The 12,380-nt window shown below is 35.7% G+C and overlaps 1 protein-coding gene across 1 annotated transcript in view; it reads right to left on the bottom strand.

The window, feature by feature from the left end:
* Nucleotides 1-12,380, bottom strand: part of MALRD1 (MAM and LDL receptor class A domain containing 1) — a 567,689-nt gene that overhangs the window by 89,828 nt on the left and 465,481 nt on the right. Inside the window, exons 35-36 of the mRNA XM_060121258.1 lie at nt 9,330-9,455; nt 2,877-2,943 (exon numbers count right to left, since the gene is read on the bottom strand). Coding sequence (XP_059977241.1) covers nt 2,877-2,943; nt 9,330-9,455 — 193 coding nt within the window. The remainder of the gene's footprint in view (nt 1-2,876; nt 2,944-9,329; nt 9,456-12,380) is intronic.

Here is a 12,380-nt window from a genome sequence, read left to right as displayed (position 1 = left end):
GTTACTCTAAAACTATATTCTAAAGCTGTCTTCACTTAACCTTAAATCCAAAAATGAGTACCTGTATGTGACAAATGAACTGGACACTAAATTTAATTGGAAATGAATCTGACACTAAGTGCAATTAGAAATAATTTAATCATTATTTGGCATTTCATTAAGACACATTATGCTTAAAGTAAGGAATTGTGCAAGGATAAGTCAAAGGATGGGTATTGCAAGATACTGTGAAACAAAATATTCAGAACCAAATGACCAGGACTTCCCTGGTGGCACAGTGGTTTAGAATCTCCCTGCCAATGCAGGGGACATGGGTTCCATCCCTGGTCTGTGAAGATCCCACATGCCGCAGAGTGACTAAGCCATGAGCCACAACTACTGAGCCTGCGCTCTAGAGCCCGCGAGCCACAACTACGGAGCCTGTGTGCTGCAACTACGAAGCCCACGAGCCTACAGCCTGTGCTCCACAACAAGAGAAGCCACCGCAGTGAGAAGCCCGCGCACCGCAACGAAGAGTAGCCCCTGCTCGCTACAACTAGAGAAAGCCCGCACACAGCAACGAGGACCCAAGGCAGCCAAAAAATAAATAAATAAAATAAATTTACTAAAAAAAAAATAAGAACCAAATAATCTGTAGTAGGATTAATGGGGTTAATTAAATGATGACAAGCCCATATATTAAATACTATATACTACACAGCATAAAACAGTGGCATAGTAATACTGATGGCTAGCATTCCTGTAATGTCTTTTATGTGTCAGGCTCTGTGCAGAATGTCTTACATATATTAACCCCTCTAAATCTCATAACTGCTCTATGAGGTAAGTGCTGTTATTTTCTCCATCTTACCAAAGAAGAAGCAGAAACACAGTCAGATTGAGGGATTTACCCAATATTAGACAGCTGGTAAGTAGTGGATCTAGAGTCATGTTTACTGACGTGGAAGAACAGCATGATATTTCATGAAGAGATTAAAAAAAACACAGCACAAAGTATACTGCAAAGTGTAATTCACATTTCAGTAAGAAATAAATGTGCGCTCGTGTGTGCATGTTTGTGAAAGGAAAGCCACATGGATATAAGCCATATACTACTCAAGAGTAGGATTTAGATGTTGGGATTTCTACTTTTTGCCTCATACACTATTTTATGCTTTTAAAACATTTTATTGCAATACACATGTATCACTTTTGCAGTTCACAATTTAAAGAAATAAAAATTTGAATGAAGAGACTACCATATTATACTATGAAAAAAATATTCAAAAGTCTCTTTTTTTCACCCCTACATAGCAGAAAGTACTCAGTCCAGACAGTTATTTTGATGGTAATTACAGTTATTTAGCTATTTGCAAAGTATTATTTACTATCAAAAGTAACATATTAAAATACTTCATTAGCTTTCTGGTTAGTGAATTCCTTTATACATTTTGCTGCATTAATTTCCTTTCTTTGGTCCTTCTCTCTGTCAATCCTCCTGTCACATCTCCTCCCCACATTAGAGTTTTCTCACTTGAGAGAAAGAAGTTTCGAACATCACCATCTGGATTTCAATTTTTAAAGTTTATTTAAGTACATGAGGATGTTGCCAAGAACGCAAAACTCTTTGCTTGCTCAGCTGAGACTAACTACAGCGGGGAGCTTTCCTGTCTAACCATCAGGGTTAGAGAAGACAAAAATTCAAATGTCCTTACTGTAAACAGCTGACAGCAAATAACATGACCCACTCAGTTGATGCTTAATAAACATTTACGCCATCATTCTCAATTTCTTCCAGGAGACTTTTAGAAATTAATATTACTTATTCTGTATTGCCATCAAGTTATAGTTTGTGGTAAGTTAATTTCCATGGAAACCGATACAGGGAAAAGTATAATTTTGCTAAGATGTTGTGAGATAAATTATGTAGTGCATTTGAGAGCCAAATACTTTGAGAAACCCATTAATATTTCCATTTCAACAATGTTAAAACAGTGTTATATTTCATCATAAAATTTTTTGTTGTTGTTTTACTTGGTAGAGGTTTTTGCATTTTTTAGGGATAAACAACTTTTCCTAAAATATGAGTGTTGACTCAGAAGGATATAAGAATGTAAACAACTATTAATCAGTTTTTTGTCCAGATACTCCTGCGTGCTTTGTTATGACTTGAGTATCAACCTGAAACCATTTCTCTAATAAGCAAGGTAATATATCCATCGGTCTGTTAGACTAACAAGTCATAAACACAAATATAATGGAATATGCATCATTTCCTTTAGAATTTATGAAACAGTTTGCACAATTTCCTAAAGGGTGAGCGAAAAAAAAAATCAAGTCGTCTTTGATATGCAGTATAAATAATTCCCAGAAGAAATCACAAGGACTGTTTTTGTTTATTTTTGCTTTAAGTATGCAAGTATGTTCCTTATCTGTACCTTAACCTTAGCTACTCATAAGCATCCACTGAAAAAACCGGAAAAAGCTTCTATTTATGAATTAATTTTATCCTTGTCTTGTTAGAAAAGAAAACTATGGAATTTGAAATAAAAAGGGAGATAGGAAATACAGACACTAAGTTCATCTGAAATAGGATGATACCCATATAAAACATTTTATAACCTTACATAAATATTAAAAAAAGGAATAATGAGTACTATTAAAGCCATCTGTCCCATACAATATAAAATGTTGAGAGACATAAAATCATGTGAAATAACTGATATTTTTCTAAAATACACTCACATCTTCCTTTCTCTTATTCAGATAAGTGTAAATGGTGTCGTTATCCACTATTTTTACCTTAATAACCACATGTTCATTCATTAGATCAGCCTCAAGAAAAATAAAACGACAACAATACATGTTAAAAAAAAAAAAAAGGCAATGGTTCTTACCGACACACAGGACCGTTTTTCTCCACTACACAAGTCCCACCATTTCTGCAGTAACCTCTTGGACACTCTAAAACGAAGCATCCGAAAACCCACAGTTAATTATAAATACTACTAGGAAGAAGGAGAACGTATTACTGTTAGTCGTTGCATTAAATCTAATCACGGAGAGTAAATTGCTTCTAGTTGCTAAAAGCACAGAATTCTTTCAGGTTACTTTCCTGTACCCCCCAAATTTGTTCGATGCCGCCTGCTGTCCTGGACGCGTTCATTCTCTTTACATGCGCAGTGCTTGACCACAAGAGACTTTTTTTCTCCTGTGGATTAGGTACAATCTACTTATTTAGAATGTCTGCATGACATATTTGCGATTACCCTGAAATGTTTTCTTTACTGAAACATTTCTTCAGCTCCACACTGCTGTCACTGTACCACGGCAGATAAATGCTTTGCATGGGTGACTGTCATTTTGATAAGATGTCACTTGTGTGCACGCTCTTGTCCTAGCTCCACGTCCGTGACAGATGTCAGCACAGCTCAAATGGATCCTCGATGCCCTGGCCCTGCTTATTTTGCTGCTCGTATCATTCCTGAGTTCTAGGTTAGCATGAACATTCATTTTCAAAGGTGGTTTGTTTATAGGTTAAAAAGAAGCTAAATAGTTTCACGTAGTCACGGTTGTAGAAGTGATTAGTGATTTCAACTCTTTCCTTTACACCGTCTCCTTGTACTGTCACTACAAAATCCTGATCCATTAAGACCTGTCAATTTCCTTACTTAATCCCCTAGTTACTCTTCTTGGCTTTTTTAACACCTCCTCTCTTGTAGGAGACCATTCTTCCCCGGTTGGGCTACCATAACTCTAATACTTGATGGAAACCTACACTGCCTTTAATTTGTAATTCAACACACCTATTTTGAGTCCCTGTTCAATGTCTGGCACTCGGCTAGGCACTGGATATGGAATGATAAATAATACAGGAAGTTTACACAGCTGTTAAGGCTGCGGGCACTGGAGCCAGACCACCTGAGTTGAAATTTCAGCTCAATTTATTAGCTGTGTAATACCGAGTAAGGTAACTAATCTCTCTGTGCCTCAGGTTTCTCTGTTAAACAGGGTTAAAAAACAGTTCCTATCTCACAGGGTTGTTGAGAATGTTAGAACACTAGGCTCATAGTACGTGCTTAAGAAATGCTGATCTAAAAATGATATAGGCACAGTCTCTGCTCTCACTGAACTTCCACCTTCATGGAGGATGCAAAAAAGTGACGAGGGGATTAAAATACAGTATTAAAAGTAGTCTAATTTGGGATGAATGTAACAAGGGTAATGGGAACACCAAGAGAGCACATAAGTCAAATTTGGGGAATAAGGAAAAGCTTTCCAGAAAAACTTTTACTTGGGCAGGTGTGCGTGCATGTGTGTGTGTGTGTGTGTGTGTGCGCGCGTACCTGTGTGTAAAGGTAAGCATAGGGACACAGGCATGAGAAGAAAGTGTGGTGTACTTGACAAACTGAGGGAAGTTCAGCCTGGTTGGATTGTTGGCAATATGAAGTATAGTAAGTATGAGAGAAGGTCAGAGACACACAAGGGCCAGATCATCGGGGTTCAGTGAGGAGTTTAAAGTTTATCCTAGGAGACCAGGATTTTAAGAAGGGAAGTAGTATGCTTTGTGCTTTAGAAAGATAATTCTGGCTACAGAGTTTACAGTCAACAGAAGGGCCAAGAGTAAAATCTGAGAACACAGTTAAGTCTTTCGTAGCAAATCCAGGAATGCCTGAATGAAAGGGATGGGGTGGAAGCGTTCACAGTTGTGGGAATTTATAAGATATTTAAACGTTGGGATTGAAACATCTTGGTGATTATTTGGGAAAGTCAAGGATGATGTTCAGATATCTGACTGGGCTACTGGTTAATTGATGGCTTGATTCCTTGAGTTGGGGGATTTATGGGAAAAGGAAGATTTTAAAGGGAAAGATGCCGTGTTGTAGGTGCCTAAGGGACATTCGAGTGGAAGTATTCACTGGGCAGGATTTGTAGGTCTGAAGCCAAGATGAAATATTAACACACAGAGAGAAGCCATTTACTTGGGTAGGGGAAGAATGATGATCGTGAGGCAGAGTAGGAAAGTAAAGAGGAGAAATAGAAACATTATGTAGGCAATATTCATTGAAGGAAAACGTGGGAGGATAGGGCGTCTCGAGAGAGTCAGATTGTCATGCCAGTCTCTGAATGTTCAGAAGGGGATACAAGAGGCATTAGGAAAGAGGAAAATAGGGAAGGAGGGAGGGTGCATTTTGGGAAAAAACTTGAAATATACCATGTATTTGGTATCTTGTTTGCTTCAAAAGTTTTCAGTGTTTTGCTTTCCCAGGGGTATATCTCCCATCTTGCCTTCCTCAAATCTTCCCATTTAACTGTAAGAAGGAAGTGCAGTGCTGGAGATGAGTGTAAAGAGCTACACCCCTTAGGCTTCGGGGGCAGACTCAGCTGAACAGAGCAAATGTGAAACTTCCTTCATAAACAAGAAATTAGCTGGTCTGACTAAAAATAGCCCATCAATATGATAAAGCATAAATAGATACATACCTTGTTAGAGAAACCATTTTATGGTTATTTTGGGCCTTAGGTACAATTTTAATCTTCCTCAAATAAGAGTTGTATTTTAGCAAAAAATCAGTAGAGTGTCTGATACTGCACAACATCAAAATATACACAGCTGCACATTTTTTTCTGGGGTCATTAAAATTTGCTTTGATGCCTGCTTTACATCAGAATGATTCTGTGGGAATCTAAATATGTATTTTCTTGCACGAGATAGTGGAGCACAGTGGAAACAACACAGGCATTGGCTGCAATAAAGAGTGAATCCTGGTGTTTGGGTGGACAGAAGATTTGTAGATTATCTCTGCGAGAAGTTTTTCTAAGTTTCTGCCTTAGACCCAGGTTCTTTATCCAGAAGATGGGAAGACACAGTACAAGTATTTTCATCTTTCATCTACTCAAAACAACTTACAGCAGAGAGCAGATGAAATGGGGAAAGACATGGGTACACTAGGTAGTAATGAAGAGACTAAATATTTTTAGTAGATAATAGTTGGGACCTAGAAATCCATAAGTGTAATATTAGAATTAGCACTATTATTGTCTCACTGCCTTGTACCCTCTTGAATTGGTTGTTATGACCATGTGTCTGGAAGCCAATAGGACTCACAGTTAACTACGTGGAAATATCATTCTGTAAAGGAGTCACATTCAATCCCACTCTGGTGTGTTACTTTGGACGAGCAGAAAAACACATATAAGCTGGACAAGTGATCAGTATAAAAACAAAAGTAACTTTTGAGCTTAAATCTAAATAATTTGCAGTTAGGCACACACACAAACATATATATATATATATATTTTCCTTCTAAATTGCATGGAGACTAGGGAAGTGATGGTTATTCCATGATGGACTGTTGGGAAGACTGATAATCATGTGAGTTCTGGTTTTTCCCTCTGTGATACTTGGTTTAGTTAATGAGTTATGTGTTGTCGTTGGGCTAGGTATTTTAGGTATAAGGTTCATCATGTTTAAAGTGAGGATGACCTTTTTTATAGGACTGTTGGGAGGGTAAAATTAAATTTATTTATAACAATTTTACACTGGTGAATCGTATGCATAAAGTATTAAATGATTGTTCTCATCCATCTCTATGTATTTGGAGGTTCTTTGAGTTTGCCATGAAACCTAATTTCTATTACCACTGCTCTCTCTCCAAATTCTTCTTTTTCTTTTATTTTCCCTCTTCTATCATCATGATCACCATAACCACTACTGGTTACTGAAGACTTGCTCTATGTCAGAGACTGTCCCAAGAGTTTTACTGGTGTTACTTCATTTATTCCTCACAACATTATGTGGTATATCCCATACTTACCCTTTTTTTTTTTTTTTTTTTTTTTTACAGAGGAAGAAACTGGTCAGTAATATAATGTGCTCAAGTTAATAGCAAGGGAGCACCAGATAGTCAACTAAATTCTGGTCCTCTAATTCTAAAGCCTGTTAGTATAAAAATGTCAATGATTCAGTTCAGAATTTCTATCACCCCTTGTGTTTCTTGATATTATGGGATCAAGAACCCTTTTGAATTGTATGGTATTTATGCTTTGTCATGGATTAAATATATATATACACAATAAGCTACATGTAGTTTCAGGAGCTCTATGGATTATAAGAGTTCACCAGAAGCTTGTGCAGCAAACCAAATTCCTAGTGGGCACGGACTGTTTCTTTATCTTGAAATCTCAGCACAAGAACTGCAGGAGGGATTAACCATGTTTCAGAAACTTGAAGTAGCTTCACAGTACTTGTATGAGAAGTTTTGTGTTATGTTTTGGGTTGGTTTTCAAAAACTTCTGAAACTTTGTTAAGCTATATTGTTATTATTCATATATTAAGTTAATAATATCTCATCCTATAATTGTATATTTTTAGTGCCTTTCCCTAATTCTCCTTCAAACAGGTGATTATCATAATTACAGTATCACCTTAACATAACCTTTATTAACCTCTACTACTGCAAATGACTGGAAAATGACTTTCAATTTACATTAACTCGGATGTATCCTGTTCAATAATTTGCTGTTGCCTAAGCAACCAAAAGTTGCAAATAATATGCCTTTTTAATGTAATTTGGGAATAGATAGGACTCTTTGAAATATACTTAACCTGCAACACTCATGCAATGCCTGAGCTGGACGTTTTTGTTAATGACTTAAACCTTGAGGTGAGGGGAGACCAGATGCTCACCATCTGTTGTGTGACCACTGGGAGAATTACTGGATGCTGTAAGGACTGGCCTCATAAATGTCTATGAAATGCTGACCTTAAAAGAATATGATGCTTGAAAAGAGAGAGGAAGGTGGAATGTGCATGGGCACAGCATGGATGAGACTTAAAGGTTTTCTTAAAAACAGTGACTTTATCATATTTGATTGACAAACTAAAAAGCATAGAAAATATAAATAAGAGAATGCATAATGTAATACGGATCTTATTTCTGAGAACTGTTTCACTAGTTCTTTATTTCATTTTAACCCAATAGCTGTGGCAATATGACCTATACTTTGTAAATGAACTAAATGAATTGGTGAGTGACAGAAATGATGGACAACAAAAATGTGTTCTATATTATTACCTATAGGTTGTCTATCACGCAGGATGAATGACAGGTCTTCTGTTTTCTGTTTCTTTGTATTTTTAAATATAGAACATGTCAAAGCAGACAATGAACTGTAACATGTTACAATATATTTGTTCTCATATAGGTCTATCCTGAAGAAAATCTCATTTTTATGTAAATACGTTTGGGTACTGGACATAAGTGCTGTGTCTTAATAGTTTCAAAGAATGGAATTATCTCATTAATATATTTCTTACTCTGAGGAGAGTAACAGAATTTCCTTTCGGGTGTCTAATCTGATGTATAAGCATGCATAGTAGAGAAGTAATGCCAAAGAGCATTCATCTTCACGTATTTTATGGAATCAGATTTGTGCCCTTCTTGATTTCCCTTTGTGCTCATAAAATTCAGTGCTGCACAAGTACTCATTTTTAGTAGCATAAAAAAAGATATTTTTTGCACTATGATTTTATTTGAATTATCATGCTTTTGTCACATAACATTCTTCTATCTTGAAAGATACAAAAATATATTCTTTCCTACTTTTGATATGAAATATCCCCAATTTATTTAGAAAATACGATTGAATACATCTTTTATCACCAATTTATATTATTGTTTAGTTGTGACATTTACATTGCCCCTAACTATCTTTTATTTTATATATCTCCTGCACGAAATAAAAATTCAATTACTCAGGAGAGATGTTAACAATGGACTATAATAAATTAGAGACGATTAAAGCAGTTTTGATAAAAGTATAATCACAAAAACACATTATCAGATCTTATAAATGTTCTAGGGTCAGAAGAAAGAAAAATGTTTAAACGTTAGTCTGAAGTTAAATAAATTGACTTTTAAGCATGACTAGATCATGCAAATAGGGAGCTCTTATGAAGAAGTGAGAAAAATTACAACTTAAAAAAATTAATAACATATTAGATTGTGTAGGGGTTTCCCTATTATAGAAACCAGCAATTTGCATAGAAGAGATTATTAAATGCTAATGATGTTAAGTTATATTATATTAAATTAAAATGGTTTGATTTTTATTTCATGAACATGGTTTATGTAGAGTACACATGAATTCATTATATTATATACTTGTACATTTTTTATAAATGTAGCAAATTAATGTTAACATTCTTCCTGCCCCCAAACCAATAACAGTAATTCAATTATTCCATGCTTGATATTATTTAGAATTTCAGGTTTTAATATTTTTATTGTGTGCAGGTTAAGTTATTGGCTTATATTACAAAGAATATTTTAATGGATATACAGTACCTAAGCAGCTGGACTCATCAGGCTGGAAATCCATGCAGTCGGCAAAGCCATCACAGCGCTTGTGTACTGGGATACAGCTGTTAGAAGAGGCACACATCAAAGCTCCATCAGAACAATTTTCATTGGCTGAAAAAAAGAACAATAATTATCACCGTTTTTAAAAAACAAATTTCTTCTAATAAAAGAATAAGACAGTTTATTGTTTTACCCCTCATTTTGCTAGCCCTACATTTAAACTATATATTAGAGTTCTTGGTGAAGGAAACTTCAATTTATTAAATTAAAAATTTCTTCACAAAAAGTTTGTCCATAGAATCATCTCCCAGTTGTGCATTATGTCGTATTATTCGTGTATGTGTGTATAAAATGCATTGTATGTACTATATAGTCCAAACTGATTTTAGACTAGAGTCAACTTTAATAGCAAGGCAGATCTCTTTGTACTTCTGTTGCTCCCCTAACATCTCTATATTATGTGCAACTGAACTAACAGAGATTGTCATTTGTTTGAATGTTCATCCATTTCCAACTGGGTTATAAGTCATGGGTAGTCACTGGGTATCTGTTAGATCTGGGTAGTGATGTAGATCACTGCAGCCCAAGGTAATATGAGTATGTGCCTTTATAGCATTGCCAGTGCATGATGTAGGTAGTTTATGAATTTCAGAGTCTCTTGTTGGCTTGATTTCAAGGGACAAGCATACATCTTGTGCATAGGACTTTGGTTGTTTCAGAAAATTGTCCTCATCAATGAAGCCATCAATGATACTGACATTTCAATGGCAATCTATTTCTGCAAAGTACTTGACCTCTCTTGGATGCTACCCTTAGTCCTGTAACTGTTTTCTTGTGTTCCTTCCTCTTGCTCTCTAGTCTTTCCAGGATTATAACTTCCTGTAAGGCAGTGGACTGTTCTGCACTCCTTTTACGAGTTAGGGCTAAACCAGAACCCTTCATTCCAGGCCACCATCATGCATTTCCAGTCTCCTGTTTGCTTCAGAACCTGCAAACCAGCAGGCTTGGTTCTATTCCAGTTTTGTTCCAGCCCTATATTAATCATGTCCCTGAGCCTTTTTAGGGTCATTTCTTCTATCTAGCATTGTTATGTGCTTGGAGTAGAGGGAAAGTGTCAAAGAATGAACCTACTGCACCAGCTTGTCAGGATTTCTGGATCGATTTCAAAAGCACTAAATAATAATGATATTGATCTAAGCTGCATTCCTATTCCTGTTCCTTTGAGCCCTGGGTTTCTGCAGAGATATGTGGAAGGCAGCAGTGAAGAGCCAGGGCTTTCTGGCACTTACCCCAAGTTCAAGAAGAATAGCTCTGCTTCTCTCTGATGCACTTAATGGTTTCATATACAATATCTTATTTGAATATTTTAACCCAAACCTATTGCCAAAAATTTAAAAAGGATTTATCTGGAAAGTTACTTCTACCAGAATAAAGACAATTAAGTTCAAATTTCTCAAGCTAAATTGATAGTTTAGAAGACTCAGGAGTAAATATCCCCATGCATGGGTCTTGCACAGATTTTGTCAGTTCGGTCACAAATTTTTCTTTTTTTAAAGTATATTTATGGGCTGGAAGGAGTTGTTTATTTGAGTTATCATAGGTTACTGACAAAGTTCAGTTTGAGAACCGCCTATCAAAATTTATTGTCAAGTGGAACATAAAAATGTTTTTTAAGGCACCCCGATGTACATTGCAGCACTATTTACAATACCCAGGACATGAAAGCAAACTAAATGTCCATCAACAGAGGAATGGATAAAGATGTGGTACATATATACAGTGGAATATTACTCAGCCGTAAAAAAGACCAAAACAATGCCATTTGCAGCAACGTGGATGGACCTAGAGATTGTCATACTGAGTGAAGGTAAGTCAGACACAGAAAGCCAAATATCATATGATATCGCTTATATGTGGAATCTTAAAAAAGGATATAAATGAACTTATTTACAAAACAGAAGTAGAGTGACAGATATAGAAAACAAACTTATGGTTACCAGAGGATAAGGAGGGAGAGGGATAAACTGGGAGATTGGGATGACATATACACACTACTATATATAAAACAGGTAACTAATAAGAACCTACTGTATAGCACAGGGAACTCTACTCAATACTCTGTAGTGACCTATATGGGAAAAGAATCTAAAAAAAGAGTGGATATATGTATATGTATAACTGATTCACTTTGATGTACAGCAGAAACTAACACAACATTGTAAATCAGCTATACTCCAATAAAAAATTTTAAAAAAAGAGTATGTATTTCCATTGACTAAAAGTGCTGGGTCTGAAAAATTAAAGTGATACTCCTCATTGAGCAATTCTTCCTGCTAGAACATTAATGCACACCAATAAATATTATTGAGGTGCCACTATAAGTAAGACATTATGCTTAGCACTTCCACTGGTGAGTGCAGGAGAGAAATTTTTAAAAACAGTAACCAAAACATATACAGCAACAAAAGCAAGATAACAATATAAGAATGATTAATGGTTCAAAATAATGATAAGAGAAATGTCATACAGCCAGACTTAGAAAAGCATTGGTATAGATAAGTATGATAAAAATAAGAGATTCCTTTAGCATAGGGAAGTCTGTAAAGGGTGAAAGTAAGAATAGAGTCTTGAGATATGTTTTAAATTTTAATGTTTCCAGAGAATAGCCATTTAGCAGAGTGGGAATCAAGTCTACAGATTGGGAATCAATAAGTTTGATACTAGAACAGTGAGTAAAAGCAGTCTGCCTTGGACTGGGGAGTTTGTGTGAAGAGGTAGGACAGACAAATCTAAAAAATGAGGCTGAAACCGGATTGTAGAAATGGCTAAGATGCCAGGAGAAGAGATGATCTTTAAGCTTTTCCAAAGGGTGACATAATTTAGGATATGTAATACATCAACAAGATAAATAATATTCCAAACCAAGTAAACTAAAAAATAGAATAATTTTCCAACTCCTATTAGATGAAGAGATGTTTGTAAAAAATGAATGTGTGAATATATACATGCCTCAATATATCCATGTATGTGTATGTA

Source organism: Lagenorhynchus albirostris, chromosome 1 (genome assembly GCF_949774975.1).
Source record: "Lagenorhynchus albirostris chromosome 1, mLagAlb1.1, whole genome shotgun sequence".
Taxonomy (NCBI): Eukaryota; Metazoa; Chordata; class Mammalia; order Artiodactyla; family Delphinidae; genus Lagenorhynchus; species Lagenorhynchus albirostris.
Note: the sequence above shows the minus strand (reverse complement) of the source record. Positions and strands in the feature narration are given on the sequence as shown.